The 20,509-nt window shown below is 40.7% G+C and overlaps 1 protein-coding gene across 1 annotated transcript in view; it reads right to left on the reverse strand.

The window, feature by feature from the left end:
• Nucleotides 1–5,210: 5,210 nt before the first annotated feature.
• Nucleotides 5,211–20,509, reverse strand: part of vwc2 (von Willebrand factor C domain containing 2) — a 46,044-nt gene continuing 30,745 nt past the window's right edge. Inside the window, 1 exon segment of the mRNA XM_061790654.1 lies at nt 5,211–5,977. Coding sequence (XP_061646638.1) covers nt 5,826–5,977 — 152 coding nt within the window. The 3' untranslated portion in view covers nt 5,211–5,825.

The raw sequence follows: 20,509 nt of genomic DNA on the forward strand, positions 1-20,509 counted from the left end.
GGTGTCTGCATAGGCATGTGAGCTAGCAGCTGCTGTATGTGTACTTTCACAGTATGGATCAAGATATGACATGGATGATGCATTACCATTGACGTGCAAAAGAAAAAACAACAGACTGAAGGTTCTTCTGCAAATACAAATTCAATATTAATATTCATCACGGCACAAACAAAAGCTGCTTTTTCTTGATAACCTCCCAATCCACAATGAGAGCTCCAACCTGACAGCAGCATATGCAGATGTGTGGCGTTCATGCACCAGTGCTGTGCTGAATTAACCACCGAAAAAGGAAGGTCTTCAGCAAACAGGTCACTTTGGCTCAGTGAGCTGTGTGTTGTGGATAAAATGTTGCCATCCTGGGCACTCAAAGCTTTGTCACTTACTTCCCATAACAAGCTGTGATGGATTGGATGGCCAGTGTGAACTTGTTCTAGCCTATTCATTTAAACCTGTGTGCGCCATCTGAAGAAAACAGAGGACCCTTGACACAGATAACTTGGCAAAGTTACACAATGATAGGTTTTTGTTGCTTGGCGCTTTTGATAGGCTCTTGTTGCTTTTTCATGCTGATGGTGTCTACCACAGGTTTATGCGCAGAAGGGCAATTCAACACCTCCATGGGACGAGAAGTAGAATGTAAAATGTGAACGTCTAGTTAATGGCCTGGGAGCAGTGCGGCAGTAACAATACCAAATCTATAAAAGGCAATTTGAGGCTCTAGACGCTCAATGGTGAAGCGATTCGCTTGGAGTGGTCAAGAAGCATGCCGATCGCATGGGAGCATCACACGTATCAAAACTGTAAGTACGTGGAACTGTCAGGGGGGATTCGAAGCTTAAATTGAATGGATTTGTGGAGATGAGCTTAGAAATAAATCCAGAACGTGCAAATAGAATTCTACTACTTTTAGCTGGTGTGCATAGAATTTTAAGTTCATAATAATATCAGTGCAATTTTAATGAGCCAAGCTGGCATGAGAAACGCACATCTCAGAGCAGAAACACACAAGTTTAGCTCTGTGAAAACGAACAACACCGCCTTGAGCAGTAGGCCTAAATTCACTGACGGATTACAAGGCTTTTTTTTTTTATTCTAATTGATTCTCATTCAAAACTCATTACCCTCTCTTCTATTGAAATGAATGCAACACATCTGCCATTAAAAATGTAGAACCTGTGGCTCTTGCACTCTATTGTACTCTTCCTCTCCGAAGATAAATGGGCTCCGAAAAAAACAAAATCCTACATAATTATTCATTTCTAATGATTACCAGATCCGTGAAGATGGATCACCAAAGCAGAAACATTCATTTAAATAAAAAGGAAAAAAAATAGTAGATCACCACAGCAGACGTATTAATTAAAACATTCTTAAAAATTAGTAAACAATGAAGCAATCAGCAACTTCATGCCTCTCAAATCACAGGTTCATGAATCTTGCCTTCAATTTTACAAAGCGGGAGCCAGAGCAGGCCAGTGGTCATGAACTTCAAGTTGCTAGTGAAATGGATCCAATGTTTGATTCAAGTTGCAGATTTGCACAGTTTTATATATAAGAGAAACCTGCAAAATGTATATACTGTAAGTCCATGGCTTCATGGTTGATTTTACTGCTGTGTGACATTATCCTTATACGACTTTACCTTACCTGGACCTTGTCGTTCCATTCTCATGAAGACATCAATTTGCGGCGTTTTAATTGCAGAGGCAGAGTTGGCTGGTTGCAATAAAAGCGTAATGAATTTCATCAGCAACAGTAACATGATCAGCAATGGTGCAAGCAAAGTAGTGTATTGTGGCCAGAACAGGGCAGGAGTCTATTTACGGAGTAGCAGTGTTGGAAAGAGAAGAGGCTAATCCTTTATGAGCGTCTCTGACAGATGTGTCCAATTAATGGCCTGTCTGGAGGAAGACTAGTTTAGATGCATACCATCTAGGGAATATCACTTCAAAGTAAAAGACCCGAGACTCATTTTTGATGCCAATTTTTGGTCAGATTTAATCAGACTGTCCTTTTTTTTACAGTCATATGCTGAGACTACAGTTCATAAAGTGCTATAATAAGTAATAAGTAATTTACTCAGGGAATGGGTTAGGTAATGTTAAAGTAGCAGTAAGGAGCAACTGTTTTTATTTTGATTTCGGCCTCTGCCTTGAGAGGAGCTCAATTTACAGTTCACCGTAAAAGTAAAACTCAAACAAAAACAGTAAATGTTTTTTTCCCGATTAAGACATGATCGGAAACCAAAGACGTTAAGCCAGTAGATTGCCACACATTTACAAATAAACATTAGAAAGTAAGTGCCAACACCGGTGTTAACCAAAACCATATTGTAGACCACTCAAGCAGGTGAGCTGTTGTTGCCACGGCAATCACAGTGAGATTATTTTCCATACCGTATTACAAACCAGTGTAATGATTTTAAAGTCATTTTTAGGCCATTGGTTCTCTGGTGGGGGTGCTTTCACAATAACGTGCTGGGGTTGTGAAAACTTAGGTGCAAGAACAAGACAAAGGTTAAGTGATCTAAATAATGTTAATAAGTTACTTATGAAACCAAGACATAGTTTGTACAATGATCTAAGTCGATGGTGCGGTTCAACAAAACATACAGTATTTAACACTTTTTAACGCTAAACCTCCAACTGGGAAATGTTGGACTGAAGAGGATAAAACATTCCACTAACATGTACCACTCCTATGCGTGAGCACATTTGCACTCCATTTTGAATGAATTAATTTGGTTTGAGAGGACAGTCAAAGAATCCGACACATTATCTCTTACAAGAAACTGTCATAGAGCTGCGCCACCTCTCCCCGACTGCTCAGAGTAAAGCCTGTCTGCTTGCATGTACATGCATTTAGGCTGATTTGCCTGGGATCCCGCTGGCAGGCTCACAGGCACGTTTCACTGCTGGAGATGTTACGCCGTTGTCTGGCAACCCCCTGGATCACACAGTGGTGCTGCATGGCCGGCGCATTGTAAAGTGTGAGTGCACCATGCTGATCATGCAAACGATAGCTTGTAAACATAGAAACACAGCATGTGCATTCATTGATAGCGGCCTGCCCTTCAGTGCTCATTACCTGGACTTGTTATGAGGCATCGTTTTGATCTGCTGGCCGAGGGCGTGCCAGACACATGCACTTATTAGTTCCCATTTTAAACTGCAGAAAGCAAATATAAACTGCATGTCGAATGTGTGAGATTTAATTTCGAAAGCTGGATGTATGCTACGGATCAATGTGCCGGTTTCTGATTTAATGCTTGTACCCGATGGTTTTGACTGCCTGTTCATACTGTACGTAGGGCTTCCATTTCAAGTGACATGAACTGATTTGGTGCCACGAGTCGCTGTTTTGTGTGTGTAATAATAATATACAGCTTGACATGCGAGGAACACATGCAGGTTTTACATCAGATATTTGAAACACATGAGAAAGCATCACTCACATTGAATTTAGCCCAGTGTTAGTTGGTCAGGGCCTGCTGTGGCCAGTGGAGGAAAGGGTGGCTTTCTCTCCGGGCCTCTTTGGATTCTGGTCTTTGCTTAGGATCTTTCCTTTCCTATCTGAGTGACATGACCCAGAAGTGCTGGGAGGAAAGCTTGTTTCAATTCTAAAAATGCTAAGTAAGGTGCCTCAATGCAACTTTTAACCCACCTTTAACATAGATTATTTCTGACCAACGTTTAACGGAAGATACCCCTGATCCTTTATATTATATTTTATATTTAAAGCAAGTTTACCAAGTCCACATGGAGACTCTAGAGAAGAGAAGCAAAAGAAAAGAAAACTATTATGGAGAAGAAACAACAAATTCTACTAAACAATAACTACAGATATCAATATTAGACAGTTTCATATTAGTTATTTTCATAGACCATCATTTACACCAGAAAATAAAATGCTAACTTCACATTTAAGAAAGACTACTGCAGGCAATGAGTTTACACATCAACATATGTTTAGCCTCTTAATTGTTTCTTACTGCCGGCGACAATCTGTTTGAAATAAACACCACAAAGAAGCATAGATCGAAGAAGCGCTTTTTGCAGTCCAGCTTCAGAAAATAATAGTTTCACGCTAGCGACGTCAGCATTAGTTGCCGCAGCGCGATGACGTTTGACCCTCAACATCCAAGATGCATACACACGCACACACACAAATCACATGCAAACTCGCTGAATACTAAACATAAAACTGCTTCACCACCACAATCCATCCATATCTGAATTGGACTACACAGGGGGAAAAATAGGTCCCTTGAACCATGTAGCTTAAAGGTCCCATATTTTACTAAAACATCTTTTTCCAGTATTTGGGATGTTGTATTGGCTCTATGGTGCCTCAGTAAACATGTGAAATATGAATTAAAATCGTCCAGGCATTCCTGAGTTCAAGATGTTTTACTACCGAGAGGCCTGAAATCAAGTCATTCGAATTTCTCGAGCTTATCTACGTCACTAGCGAAGATTTCTGCCTACCTCTGTGTCCCCGAGCCAGCGCTGTCAACATAACAAACACGTGTGCTCTCACAAGTGGGTCTTCTACACGGAGGCAACCAGTCAGAGAAAAGGGGGCGGTCTTAGCCAAATATGGACACAGCGGATACAAATCTGGGTCAAACAGAAGTAGCTGTCAGAGGGTCCTTTTATGGACACTCGTATGACAAGAAAAAAAAAGGTGTTTTTTTTCAATGAAATTGACACTTTTACACTAAGTTCATCTTAGAGAGTCACTCTATGAATAGCCAAAATATGGGACCCTTTAAAACTAGCATTCAAGAGAATAAAACCACATTACTTCTCCCAACCTGTAAGCTAAAAAAGAATAAGGATAACTAAAAAGTCATAACATAATGACAAACACTTTTTTTCCGATGCACTCAAAATTATTTTCAAAGTGCATACAGTATTGTAATGAGTGCCTTTACAAAGGATTAACATCGTGCGGACAATAAGTTGATAAAAACTTAATGTTTTTTAATTTGATATAATCTTTTATATGAAACATGCTTACTTTACAAATTGTTTCTGTTCATCTTTGTCACATTCAGGGATCTCCCAAAATGTCACCAACTTTAGTGATATTTGACGTCCATGTCACGACTACACGGGGAGGCCAAACATTTTAGGCATTTAGCAGTCTGTAAACAAGCCCTGGGTTTCATACAGGCTGATCAGAAGCATCATGCAGGCACCCGCAGCGCCACAGACTTCCATTTATTTAAAACAGGAAACATACAGACTAAGATACAAAAAAAAAAAAAGTACTTTTAAAATCAAAGCACATTTGAAACATCCAAACAGACTAAAGTACATAGTACAAGTCAGAAATAGTCAAGTCAGTTTTAATATCACTTTTAGCGCTTTTGATTACCTTGAACAGCAAAACCCGACAGGTTACTTCAGACTGAGACGGCTGCTCGTCTGAACTGTGGGGAATAGGTGTCAGGATTTGTCAGAATTCCGAGGATGTCAAGGTTTCAGCTTTAGAAGACAGCTGCGTGTGTTCTATACATTCTCTTGTTTCTTTGCAATCAACGAGGCTGATTATTAAAATACAGAGCCTATAAAAATGTGTACCGAGTTCAGCATAATGACATCTCCACAGTATTTGTATATATTCATGAATAATTCAGTACATAGATAAATAAATATTCTATGTGCAGATTATACATCTTAATAAAAGCCTTTGCTAAGTACAGACTCCAAATGCTGAGCCGGCTGACCCTGATGTCCGGAAGTCTGGGTGAAAGGCCAAATGTTCACATGGACGGGCGCTGGTGTTGCATGCCAATGTTCATCTCACCATGCCGGTCTCTAACCGCGCTGGCATTCATTCTTACTGCAGGTGGCCTGGCGTTCGATCTGCCAGGTGCCCTCTTCGTATGTGCAGTAGCAGATTGTACACTCATCGATCTTCACCTCCCGTCCGGCTGGTATAACTGTTGTGTCTGCAAAGCAGTTGGGTCCTGTTGGCACGAATCAGAATGGAAAATGAGAATAGCAAAGGAATAGACAGAATGCAATGAATAACAGCAGCAACAACAAAAAATCTAGCTACAGTGTCTGTGTTGAGGGATTTCTATCCAAAGTTAGTTCTGTTATCGAAGGTTATTCAATCCCTTCAAGAGACCACCATGGTCACGGTCTGATTAGTGGAATGAAAAGTTCTCCAGTTACATTAAAATGTAAGACATTTCTAAAGACAGCCAATTAAAAGAATGATTACAATCAACCACTTCTGGGGTCTTTTTTATACTGTATACACTGAATGTTTCCCGTATTTAAACACTTCCAATTTGTGCTGATTTTGGAGTTATGTTTGGCAATGTGTCTGCTTACTTTCCCTTTGCAACTCAAAATCAAAATCATCACATTCAACTATTAGCTTGGCCAAAGAAGTTAATCAATTAAAGATTTTACTTACAGCAAATCTCCGCTATTGGCAAGGGACCGGGACAGAGTCCGTTTTTGTAGGTAATGGGGACTATATATTAAATATGATACCTTCTTTGGGCCATTTGAAGCCACTTCGGAACTTAACACTTTCTGATACATGATTGTTCACATCCATTGCTTCTGATTCGTCTACATGAACTTTATATCATGAACAATATCCATACCTAGAAAGAAGTTGTTTCACACATGGTAGAGTTGATATGGAGTTTCTTTTCACAAGACATCATCTGCCCTTAGTGATATTTTGTTCTGTTTATTATAATCTCTTTAATGTTATCGGCATATCTAATAAACTGGGCCAGTGGTCCAACACTAATAGTGAACAACAGGATTGATAAAGAGCAGCTTTGTCTGCATCCACATTCTAGAGTGAATCTCAATTATCTACAGTATATCCATTAACCTTGACAGCTGTTTGTGGAGATGAGCAGTGTTTGTACCCAATCAATTAAAATATGACCAAGTTTACACTGTTTTAGCATTTGAAGGCGGTACTGCCAATACGCGATCGAATCCCTTTTGTGCATCTAAGGTAGGGATGTGCAAAATACAGCCCACTGGTCATTTGTGGCCCACTGTTCTTTTTTTGCGGCCCGCGGCTTGTACTAAAAATAACATCTAACATAGCCCCCAACCCTAATTTTCCTGGTCTAGATATATTGCCATGTGCTGATTTTCCTCATCGCTAACCTCCAAAGGGACTGGATGACAAGTGGATTCACTATGCGCATAGATCTCACCATTTGGGCGTGTTTGTTTAACGGCATTGTTGTTGAACGGAGTGATCCCTAATATATATATATATATATATATATATATATATATATATATATATATATATATATATACACACCACTTCATGGCTGTCATTCGAAAACGCTTCCACGTTCTTATAATACAGCTGGCAGTCGACTGTGGAATATTTAGGAGCGAGGAAATTTTACAACTGGACTTGTTGCACAGGTGGCATCCTATCACAGTTCCATGCTGGAATTCACTCAGGTCCTGAGAGTGACCCATTCTTTCACAAATGTTTGTTAAAACAGTTGCAAGCCTACATGCTAGATATATATACACCTGTGGCCATCAAAGTCATTGGAACACCTGATTCCGATTATTTGGATGGGTGAGCGAATACTTTTGGCAATATAGTGTATCTATTCATTGATTTAACAAATGTTTAAGCCTTGGTTGATGTATGCTCACTCTGTGCGCGCTATCACCTTGAATCTTGTTTGTCATGTCTCCTTTGTGTATTTGATAACCTTTACAGCCTCTTCTGTGTCAATACTTGTTTCTTTGTGTCCTGTTCCTGTTAACCCATTCCTGCCTTACAGCTTAGCAAATTCTTTGTGTGTTCAATGGTTTGTGCCTAATTAATTTGAGCATTCATTGTTTGGACATTTTCAGTCATTATCTTTTTAATATTGTGACTCATAATTAGGACTAATAATTGGACTTCAGATTGTTCATCTCTAAACGTGAGCCTTAATAATACACGCAAAAAAATGGAAATTGTTGGTACCCTAATGCCAGAGAAAGAAAAACCCAACACCTGTCGCTGAAATAACTTAAAAAAATAATCAATTAAACTTGAGCACAGTTTTGTAGTGGTAGGCACATCTGCCTCACAGTCCAGAGGTCCTGAGTTTGAATCTAGGCTCAGGCCACCGTGTGTTGAATTTGTAATTTTTCTCGTGTTAGGTCAATTGAAGAACTGTTCATAGGAGTAAATGTGAGTGTGAATGGTTGTTTCCCTATACAGTACCTGCCAAGCAAGTGACTGGAAACCAGTGCTGTGTGCTGTGTGTAAGGGACAAGAATGATAATAAATGGAAGGATGGATAAAATTTACATTACACAAAACAAAACAAAAGAAAGAAAAACAGGCATTATTATATTATTATTTTTGTGGTCTTACAGATTTATTTTAACAAAAAAATGTAAAACTTGCCTGGAAAAATCTTATGGTATCCTTAACGTAATATGACACGTTTAGACCCCACGAATCGTGACCAAACAACTGTCACAGGTTTAAAGGTTGGCTTCTCCAGACAGCATGAGCTCCTTCCACAGATGTTCAATAGGATTTCGATCAGGGCACTTCAGAATAGTCCAATGATCTTGTTCTTAAAAATACCCAAGAATCGCTGTGCTTCTGCCCCCATGAAGGACGTTGATTAAGCTAGGCATGCTGCCTGTGTACAGATGGATCTTTCATCCATTACGATAAAGGTAATGTCGCCCGATAAAACATGAAAAAGAAAAGTTAATACAGTACGTAATATGGATATTCAGGACCGGAGGTGAGTAGAGAAGCCAAATATTGTACTCAAGTACTGTTACTTTTGAATAATATGACTGAAGTAAAAGGAAAAAGTAGTCCTCCAAGTAATTACTTGAGTAAGAGTAAGAAAGTACTCAGTGAAAAAACTACTTGAGTACTGAGTAACTACTGAGTAACTTATGATTTATTTTTGTAAATCAGAGTATGAACATCAAATAAAATTAAAATAACTAAATAAAATATTAATCTTCAAATTCAGATATTGTTGAACAAAACAACAAATGAAGGCAAATTCAGCTTCAAGAAATGGTCTTATACAATATTGTTTCTACTTGTTAAACAGTACAATACTGTAGGCTCATCGGGCATATTACAAAAACAGGAACAAGGGTGCAGTGGATATAAAAAGTCTACTCACCCCTAATAAAATGCCATGTTTTTGTTTACTCTGGCAAGTAAAATTCATCCAAAATGTTACTTGAGTAAATGTAACGGAGTAAATGTAGCGCGTTACTACCCACCTCTGCTCAGGAGTCACCGACTTGGTGCCGACGCTTGCTGTAAAAATAGCTCACCAGAGATGGGACATTGATAATTCCTTGGAATGTTGTAAAAGTAATCATTTGAAAATGTAAACACAGGAGATTTATAGAAATAAAGTGCAGCAGAGGCGGCACGGTGGACGACTGGTTAGCACTTCTGCCTCACAGATCTGAGGACCGGGGTTCGAATCCCGGCCCCGCCTGTGTGTAGTTTGCATGTTCTCCCCGTTGCCTGCTTGGGCTTTCTCCGGGCACTCCGGTTTCCTCCCACATCCCAAAAACATGCTTGGTAGGTTTATTGAAGACTCTAAATTGCCCGTAGGTGTGAATGTGTGTGCGGATGGTTGTTTGTTTATATGTGCCCTGCGATTGGCTGGCGACCAGTTCAGAGTGTACCCCGCCTCTCGCCCGAAGATTGCTGGGATGGGCTCCAGCAACCCCGTGACCCTAGTGAGGATAAGCGGAAAGGAAGATGAATGAATGAATGAAAAAATTGCAGCATATTGATAGCTGTTTTCGACCTTGTTAAATCATTGTTGCTAATTATTGTGAGAAATCATTGATAATTTCATTGTCTTCACATACTTGAATATCATTACAACAACCTAAGAAGTAAAAAGATTGGGAACCCCCTGCTCCATGGTCAATTTTTCTTTATAAGTGTATAAGTGGGACTTAAGGACAGATTTCTTCTTAAGAATGATTTGTGAATGAGGCCCAATATGTGACTATTGCACACATCTAAAATAACAACTAAAAGGTTGAACATCTTTGAAATCCTACATGCAATAGTGCATCCTCAAAGGAACTCCAGCTAGAATAAATGTTTTACGGCTCTTTAGAGACATTAACAGTTCAAGGGTGTAAAGACTGCATTTCCATATTGACTTTAGCATATTATAAGTCTATAATACATTAGAGTATATATATATATATATATATATATATATATATATATATATATATATTCCCTGACATTACAGCTAGCTAGAATGCAGTCAAAGACAAATAGACCACAAGAAGCCACAGCACTCACTAAGAGAAAAAAATGCTATCTAACTGGGCTGTTCCAAAAATATGTTATGGTATCCGGATAAAAAGGGCAGGAAAACAATGTAATAGATACAGAAATATTAAATCTTGCGATAAGGTTTGTAATACTCTAGGTGCCCTTTTCTAACCAGCAGTAATCAGAAGCAAACCAATACAGAAGATATTTAAACAGGATGCATCAGTTTTCACCAGGGTCATTTAAAAGGTTGAATTTACACTCTGACATTTCCCCCAAATAGCGATGAATCATCCAAAAGATCCAGATCTGCTTCTACTTTAGCTTTTCACTGCCATTAGCAGGCTCTTGAGAACATTGAGTGGCCGCCTCTGTTTTATACAGAAAAGGATTTTCCATTTAGCTCCAGATTAGTGAGCCACATTTGTTTTTTACTGCAATAATCTAAAACATTGAAAATGGACCTATTAGGGTAATGGGGATGGGGATTGTTAAATATCTTAAAATAACTTTAGCGTCTCCCAAAGACTGACTTTTAAATGCCTGGGTCGTCATACTGCTGGCATTCAATTGAGCATTAAAGAGATAGGAAGGATCCGTCGTTTTTAGTTCACATGAAATAGACGGCACACATGGATAGAAGCCATATATGAACCAGAAAGGCACCTACACAATTGGTTTTAAATTAAGACACTGGTGCTTTCTGTTTGGATAAGTCTCGCCTCGGCCATTAATAACTGTTTGCATGTAAATTGATTGAGTTTGCTAAAAGAGATGCTGTGTTGGTTAAACAGTGAGCAGAAATAAATGACAATATTTGTTCTCACTTTATTAGGTTGCTGTTTCTTTTTTTTAATTAAATGCCTTTTTAATTTTGCAACTGATTCCTTATTACTCAGTGCTTTTATTATCTTCTTTTAGTAAATCAAAAAATATAAACGTAAATAAGGCTGCTTTGTGGGGGCAAAATTGTAACAATAGCATCACACAACATCTTGTCAGTCTGAAGTCCCTCAATGTATTTAAGTGTCATCAAAATATATCGATATACTTCTCTGCCAATCCAGACTTCCGCATGCAGTACCACAGTTCCTTTCTGGGTACTCTGTCATAGGCTTTCTCTAGATCTACAAAGACAATGTAGCTCCTTCTGACCTTTTCTGTGTCTGAGTCTAGCCTCCACTCCTCTTTCCCATAACTTCATTGTGTGGCTCATCAATTTTATTCCTCTATAGTTCCCACAGCTCTGCACATCACCCTTGTTCTTAAAAATGGGCACCAGCACACTTTCCTCCATTCCTCAGGCATCTTCTCACGCGCTAGAATTCTATTGAACAAGCTGGTCAAAAACTCCACAGCCACCTCTCCTAGATGCTTCCATACCTCCACAGGAATGTCATCAGGACCAACTGCCTTTCCATTTTCATCCTCTTCAATGCCTTTCTAACTTCCCTCTTAGTAATCATTGCCACTTCCTGGTCCACCACACTTGCCTCTTCTACTCTCCCTTCTCTCTCATTTTCCTCATTCATCAACTCCTCAAAGTATTCTTTCTATCTAACTAGCACACTACTGGCACCAGTCAACATATTTCCATCTCTATCCTTACTCACCCTATCCTGCTGCACATCCTTCCCATCTCTATCTCTCTGTCTGGCGAACATGTATAGATCTTTTCTCCTTCTTTAGTGTCCAACCTGGCATACATGTCATCATATGCCTCTTGTTTGGCCTTTGTCACCTCCACCTTTGTCCTATGTCTTTTCACCTCCAAGACATTCTTAGCCAACTCTTCATTTAAAATAACCCCGACTCCATTTCTCTTCCCATCTACAACATGGTAAAATAATTTAAACCCTGCCCCTAAACGTCTAGCCTGACTGCTTTTCCACCTGGTCTCCTGGAAACACAATATATCAACCTTTCTCCTAATCATCATGTCAACCAACTCCCGAGATTTTCCTGTCACATTCCCCACATTCAGTTCTAGGATCTGTGCTTTCCTCTTCTGTTTCTGCCAAAGAACCCACTTTCCACCGTTTCTTCTTCTTTGACTTCGACCCACAGTAGCTGAATTTCCACCGGCGCCCTGCAAGTTGATGGCGGATGTTGTTAACCCGGTCCACGACTAATCCGGTATGGAATTCTTTGGATGAACGCTCATATTTGTTTGGCAAAGTTTTAAACCGGATGCCCTTCCTGACGTAACCCTCTGGATTTATCCGGGCTTGGGATCGGCCTACAGTTTGCACTGGCTTGTGCCCCCCATTGGGCTGCATTTACAGTAGGTTAATTGAAGGCACTAAATTGTCTGCAGGTATGTGAGTGAGTGTGAGTGTGAATGGTTGTTTGTTTCTATGTGCCCTGCGATTGGCTGGCGACCAGTTCAGGGTGTACCCCGCCTCTCGCCCAGAGTCAACCATAATGAGGATAAACTGTACAGAGAATGGATGGATGGAAGGACTATTCATTTTAAAATGTAGACGTTTTTGTTCCGCTTTCCTGAAATTGCATGAAGCACAACTATAGCTGCAGGTAGCAGAGAATGTGCTAAATAAAAAAATAAAAAAATAAAAAAATAAAAATAAATACAATTTCTACAGTATATAAATATTACACACTGCGTTAATTAAATTCTGAAGCATTCCACAGAGGGATTATTTTAAAATTGGTTTCAACTAATGGAAATGTTGACACAAGAACACAGTGTTCTTTGAAGGTGGATGGTCACTGCCATCAAATGAAAATTATCTTGCCAAACCATCAATTCACCAGATTCCTCTTTATACTTTTGTTTCTGTTTTGTTTTTCATTATTTTTGTATCAGGGTGGGTGTTTTTGGATGGCTGTTGTTTCCTGAAGATGCTTTTGTCTTCAACCACGGGGAAGAAAAAAAAAAGAGCCCATAAAGCATCCATTATCTCCCCAGCTACATCACAAACTATAAACTCGACAGGAATTGGTTCTCGCAGCATCAGGTATGGCATAACAATGGCCATTTCTTGGACTAACAAGCTCTCAAGCTGCTGTGTTATACATTACTATGTAATTAGGAGGCTGAAAAATGAGGAGTCCTTCTGCTGCAGCTGCCGCATTTCATTGGGTGTCAGCACCCAGAGGAAGTGCGCTGCTAGCACATCAATCAATGTGAACAGCCTGTCAAAATGTCAGCCTTCGCACATTCATAAGTTCTTTGGATGCCAGCATACACGCTCCCGGCAGAACAGCTCTTCCTATGGCTGCTGTCGTTCCTGATTCATCATCATTAGGGTTATTTACAACAATTTCTCAAGTAACGTGTATCAAAGATTTGCAAGGACAATAATATTATAAATCAACCTTCAAACTTCATCTTGATTACAGTCTGTGAACCACTCACACTCACAGTTGGTGCATGGATTTCACATTCATTTTTACCACTCTTTTATTCTTTTTTTATGGCATCATTAATAGACTGGCCTCCTCTGCATAACGCCGTCTTTTCTTTGCAGCACACTAGGTACAACAACAGCTTTTCAAGCAACACTCACAGAGACAAATGGACTGTACATATGGATCCAGACTTTCACTATGGTTTGCTAAGAGGTGACAAAGGCAGCATGTGAAAATTATACGCCATTAGCACCTATAGCTTGAAAACACCACCACATCATGTAACGGAAGAGGAGACCATCACATCCTATCATTCAAAAAAGTGAAAATCAGGAGATATCAATGATTCAGGGAGAAAACTAGCTGAAATCACTCATCTTAATGGACTTCTTGAGCGCATTTGCATTATAAATGCAGTATAAAAGTGGCACTGATGTGTAAAGATATAAAACATGAGAGGGACCAATTTCACAAAACTATGAATAAATGAATTCAAGATACAAATAGCTTAGAGTATCTGTATTCCATTCAGCATAATGTTTTCTTTTTTACGTTTTATCCAGCGAAATCATCTTTATGGATTAATCCACCAGGACAAGCCTTGCCTATCATAATCATTGTCCTTCTTGAGGCCAGAAACACAGACATTTTCCTGTCATCATAAGGAAGTCCAGGTCACACTAGGACCATTTGAAGCCCGTAATATATTTAATGCTTTGATGTCGTTGGAAGGGAGCTCGATCTCTCCTTGTAATGCAAAAGATCCAACTAAAGGGACACAATTAATTACAAGCCCAATTCCAATGAGTTGGGACGTTGTGTTAAACATAAATAAAACAGAATACAATGATTTGCAAATCATGTTCGACCTATATTTAATTGAATATACTACAAAGACAAGATATTTAATGTTCAAAGTGCTAAACTTTATTGTTTTTAGCAAATAATCATTAACTTAGAATTTTATGGCTGGAACACGTTCCAAAAAAGCTGGGCCAGGGTCATGTTTACCACTGTGTTACATCACCTTTTCTTTTAACAACATTCAATAAAGGTTTGGGAACTGAGGACACTAATTGTTGAAGCTTTGTAGGTGGAATTGTTTCCCATTCTTGCTTGATGTACAGCTTCAGCTGTTCAACAGTCCGGGGTCTTCGTTGTCGTATTTTACGCTTCATAATGCGGCAGACATTTTAAAATGGGAGACAGGTCTGGACTGCAGGCAGGCCAGTCTAGTATCCGCACTCTTTTACTACGAAGCCACACTGTTGTAACCCGTGCAGAATGTGGTTTGGCATTGTCTTGCTGAAATAAGCAGAGGCGTCCATGAAAAAGACGTTGGTTGGATGGCAGCATATGTTTCTCCAAAACCTGTATGTACCTTTCAGCATTAATGGTGCCTTCACAGATGTGTAAATTACCCATGCCATTGGCACTAACAGAGCCAATCACAGATGCTGGCTTTTGAACTTTCCATCCATAACAGTCCGGATGGTTCTTTTCCTCTTTGGCCCGGAGGACACGACGTCCACAATTTCCAAAAACAACTTAAAATGTGGACTCGTCGGACCACAGAACACTTTTCCACTTTGCATTAGTCCATCTTAGATGAGCTCGGGCCCAGAGAAGCCGGCGGCGTTCCTGGATGTTGTTGATAAATGGCTTTTGCTTTGCATAGTAGAGTTTCAAGTTGCACTTACGGATGTAGCACCGAACTGCATTTACTGACATTGGTTTTCTGAAGTGTTCCTGAGCCCATGTAGTGATATCCTTTACACATTGATGTCGGTTTCTGATGCAGTGCCGCCTGCAGGATCGAAGCTCACGGGCATTCAATGTTGGTTTTCGGCCATGCCGCTTACATGCAGTGATTTCTCCAGATTCTCTGAACCTTTTGATGATATTATGGACCGTAGATGATGAAATCTCTAAATTCCTTGCAATTGTATGTTGAGGAACATTGTCCTTAAACTGTTCAACTATTTTCTCACGCACTTGTTCACAAAGAGGTGAACATCTTTGCTTGTGAATGACTGAGCAATTCAGGGAAGCCCCTTTCATACCCAATCATGGCACCCACCTGTTCCCAATTAGCCTATTCACCTGTGGGATGTTCCAAACAGGTGTTTGATGAGCATTCCTCAACTTTCTCAGTCTTTTTTGCCACCTGTCCCAGCTTTTTTGGAACGTGTTGCAGCCATAAAATTCTAAGTTAATGATTATTTTTTTTTTTAAATGAGTTTATGAGTTTGAACATTAAATATCTTGTCTTTGTGGTGTGGTGTCATTTGCAAGTTTGACAGCTGGGTGCGTTGAGGTGCAGTCGTTTGTGTAGAGAGAGAAGAGCAGCGGAGAGAGGACACGTCCTTGGGGCGCCCCAGTGCTGGTGGTGTGTGTAGATGAGATGGTGTCCCCCAGCCTCACCTCTTGTGTCCTGCCCATCAGGAAGCTGTAAATCCACTGGCAGATGGCAGGCGAGACGCTGAGCAGGAGAAGCTTGGAAGAGAGGAGTTTGGGGATGATGGTGTTGAATGCAGAACTGAAGTCCACGAACAGGATCCTCGCGTAGGTCCCTGCGCTGTCGAGGTGTTCTAGGATGAAGTGCAGTCCCATGTTGACTGCATCATCCGCGGACCTGTTTGCTCGGAAGGGAAACTGCAGGGGGTCCAGCAGGGGACCTGTGACACTCTTGAGGTGGTCCAGGACGAGGTTTTCAAAGGACTTCATGACCACAGATGTCAAGGCGACAGGCCTGTAGTCATTCAGACCCGAGATTGCAGGTTTATTGGGGACTGGGATGATGGTGGAGCGCTTGAAACAGGATGCTACTTCGTACAGTTCCAGAGATCTATTGAAGATCTGAGTGAAGACTAGAGCGAGCTGGTCCGCGCAGACTTTGAGGCAGGATGGGGACATAAGGTCTGAGCCTGCCGCTTTGTTAATCTTTTGTTGTTTGAAGATGCATCTCACATCCTGTTTGTGGATGGTCAACGCAGAAGTCAGAGGTGTGATTGTGGTCGGTGGTGCGGCTGTGTGGGTGTGGGGTGTGGAAAGTGTCCTATTCAAATCTGCAGTAGAAGCTGTTTAATTCGTCGGCTCATCTACTATTGTTCTCTGCTTGGGGGGGATCGTCACTTATAATAGGTTAGCGATTGTAATACATGCCAGACTGATTTGGAGTCGTTAGCGCTAAACTGTTTTTCTAACTTTACTGCAGAGTTTCTCTTTGCAATGTTAATTTCTTTAGTCAGCTTGTTTCTCGTGTGATTATACAGGGCCCTGTCCTCACTTCGATATGGGTCCTCTTTAGCCTGGCGAAGTTGCTTAAGTTTGGCATTGAACAACGGCTTGTTGTTATTGAATTGGAAAGTGTCCTATTCAAATCTGCAGTAGAAGCTGTTTAAGTCGTCGTCTCATCTACTATTGTTCTCTGCTTGGGGGGATCGTCACTTGTAATTGGTTAGCGATTGTAATACATGCCAGACTGATTTGGAGTCGTTAGCGCTAAACTGTTTTTCTAACTTTACTGCATAGTTTCTCTTTGCAATGTTAATTTCTTTAGTCAGCTCATTTCTAGTGCGATTATACAGGACCCTGTCCTCACTTCGATATGGGTCCTCTTTAGCCTGGCGAAGTTGCTTAAGTTTGGCAGTGAACCACGGCTTGTTGTTATTGAATGTGCGAAATGACTTTATTGGTACACACACCTCTTCACAGAAACTGATGTAGGATGTGACAGTGTCCGTATATTCATCCAGGCTGCCAGCTGAAGTTTCAAAGACACTCCAGTCTGTGCAGTCTAAAAAGCTTTGAAGTTCTATCTTTGTTTCATTGGTCCACTTTTTCACTGTTTTTACTGTAGGCTTCGCACATTTAAGTTATTGTCTGTATGTTGGTATTAAGTGAATTAAGCAGTGATCAGACGAGCCCAGGGTTGCACGAGGTATGGCACGGTATGTGTTATTTAGCGTAGTATAGCAGTGGTCTAAAATGTTATTTTCGCTGATAGGATAGTCGATGTGCTGCTTGTATTTAGGGAGTTCGTGGTTCAGTTTAGCTTTGTTAAAGTCCCCGAGAATAATGGGGGGTGAGTCTGGATGTTTTTTTTTTTCCAATTTCGTTTACTTGTTCAGCAAGCGTTAGCAGTGCGGCGTTCGTCTTAGCTTGAGGCGGAATGTAAACACAGTCGAGAATGAAAGATGCAAATTCACATGGCGAGTAGAATGGCTTACAGTTCAAAAACAGCGACTCTAAATGCGGGCTGCAGTGTGTGCTGAGCTGCATGATGTCGGTACACCATTTTTCATTATTATAGAAGAAGAAGAAGAAGAAGAATCACCTTTTATTGTAATGAACATGCATGCATGCACACGAAATTTGTTCTCTGCATTGAACCCATCAGAGTGAACACATTAGTGGAACACACTGGAGCAGGGGGTAGCTGAAGCGCCCGGGGAGCATTTCAGGGTATCAGTGTCTTGCTCAAGGACACCACAGCTGTGAGTCCAGGGGATGTTGGTGGATGGTCCAGTCGTGGTCTTGAACCTAGGTCCCCCACGGTGGCAGGCGATGATCTTAACCATTGGGCCACGCATACCCCGCCACCTTTTCTTCACTCCATGACGCAGTCTGCCCGGTGTAGATGGAAGCATTACGGCGCCATAGGGGACAGACTCACAAAGCCAAGTCTCCGTAAAGCACAGGGCAGCGGAACGTCCAAAGTCTTTACTGGTCTTTATCAGAAGATGAAGCTCATCCATTTTGTTGGGTAGGGAGTGTAGATTTGCGAGGTGGATCGAGGGGAAAGCCAAGCTTTGCTTTATTGCTTTATGCTTTATTTATTTAATGCTGCATTCTTTGACGGCTGTTGGTTCCGTGAGGCTAATGTGACCACAGCTCCTATTAAATATGCCGTACTTGGTTAAATATACGTCGTCCATTCATCCGAATGCAACGTTAAGCTGCAATGGCTTAACAGCAAGGATTATATGTATCACTCTATAGTCTTAAGCAAGCACATGCACAAATACATTCTGAGTGGTGCCTGTGCACCAGCCCTTTTGCCCTTAAGTGCATTTTTTGATTGAGCCCTATTTTTCATTGATCAGTAATAAAAAATAGATATATACCCTCTCAGTAATCAATTTTACCTAAACTGTTTTGATATTGAGCATTCATTTAAGTCTTTGAGAGAATTGTGCCCCTCGCTGATCTGTCGTGCACATATGCTCCTGTTTTGTCCCTCCCCCACCCTCTTCCTCTTCCTCTTCCTCCTCCTCCTCCTCCTCCTCCTCCTCCTCCTCCTCCTCTTGGCTCTCGACGGAACCAACCTTATCCCAGGCCAAGTATGCAATCTACTTCAACTTTGCCTTGGCACCAAGTACTTCCAATACAACGACTGTTTCTACAAGCAAAATCACAGCTGTGCCATGGGCTCAGCAGTCCCCCCATTGTGGCCAATAAATACAAAGCCCAATTCCAATGAAGTGGGGACGTTGTGTAAAATGTAAAAACAGAGTACAACTGTACTTTCAAATAGACTACAAAGACAAGATATTTAATGTTCAAACTAATAAACTGTTTTTTTGCAAATATTCAATCATTAAAAAAAAAAAAACATTCTATATAGTAAGCATATGGAGAAGAAAAATGCTTAATGTCCATAAAATCCAAAATATAGGGGTTATCATTCTGATATTTTCAGAGGTTGAAGCGGGCATATGTAGAGATGTCTACATAGATTTTGATGACAACTGATTGTAGTTTTGTGACATAAAGCTACATTAAGATTTTTCTCTATAGTGAGGATATAGAGGAGTCTCCAGAATGTTCGATTTCATTGCAACCTGTGGCAACTAGTCTGCAGGAGACTCCAGGAGACGTCTCCACTGGTTCGCCATCAGGTCGTCAACTAGTCTCCAGGCCAGTGAGACAGGGGTCTTACTGTAGGTATCCAAAGTATGCCTTAGTCAAATATACCAAGAGAAGAAGAGCCACGACACCAGAGCCTGAAGACAGAAACGGGAGGCGAAATGTGGTGGTCCCCTACGTGGCTGGTTTGTTCGAGAAACTCAGAAGGATTTTCTCCAAACATGACAGCCCAATGCATTTCAAACCCACCAACACCCTCAGACATAAGATGGATCAAGGACAAAATCCAGAGAAGCAAACTCAGCAATGTTGTTTATGCCGTGCAATGCCGTGGGGGCATTGACTTCTACATCGGCACATGGCGCAGTATTGACAGCCAGCTTCGTCGGGTTTAGAATCAGTGGATTATTTGTATCTCAAGAAGAACAGACATTCCTATGAGGAAAACAACATCCAAATTCTGGATTGGGTGGCCCGCTGGTTTGAAAGAGGTGTAAGATAAGCCATCTCCATCAAACTAGAAAAGCCATCTCTAAACAGAGGAGGTGGTTTGACTGCATATAACAACATGCTGACATGTCTCCCCCCAAATTACCTCATTCTAATGAGCATTTTTGCAACATGACAAGTAAACGATGGATTAGTATGCAGTATCACTAACCACACTGGGCAACAACTACAACCTATTGTTGATCACCCCCAGGGAACACACCCATTTAGGCATAAATAGGGAGACTCTACACCACATCTTGACCAAACAAGACCAGTCCAGTTGCCTTGATTCAACCTTTACAGAAGTCCAAGTTATAGGTTAACTAATCGTGGGGGGGAAAGTTTTTAAATGATTTATCTTGGTCTCACTTTTATCTATCACAAAAACCTGCCATTTGAACAGGGACCGTTTATAGCCACTGTTACTCCCTTTCATCTCCTTTGTCAATAGTTGTATTATTGACTGTAT

Source organism: Phyllopteryx taeniolatus, chromosome 11 (assembly GCF_024500385.1).
Source record: "Phyllopteryx taeniolatus isolate TA_2022b chromosome 11, UOR_Ptae_1.2, whole genome shotgun sequence".
Classification (NCBI taxonomy): domain Eukaryota; kingdom Metazoa; phylum Chordata; class Actinopteri; order Syngnathiformes; family Syngnathidae; genus Phyllopteryx; species Phyllopteryx taeniolatus.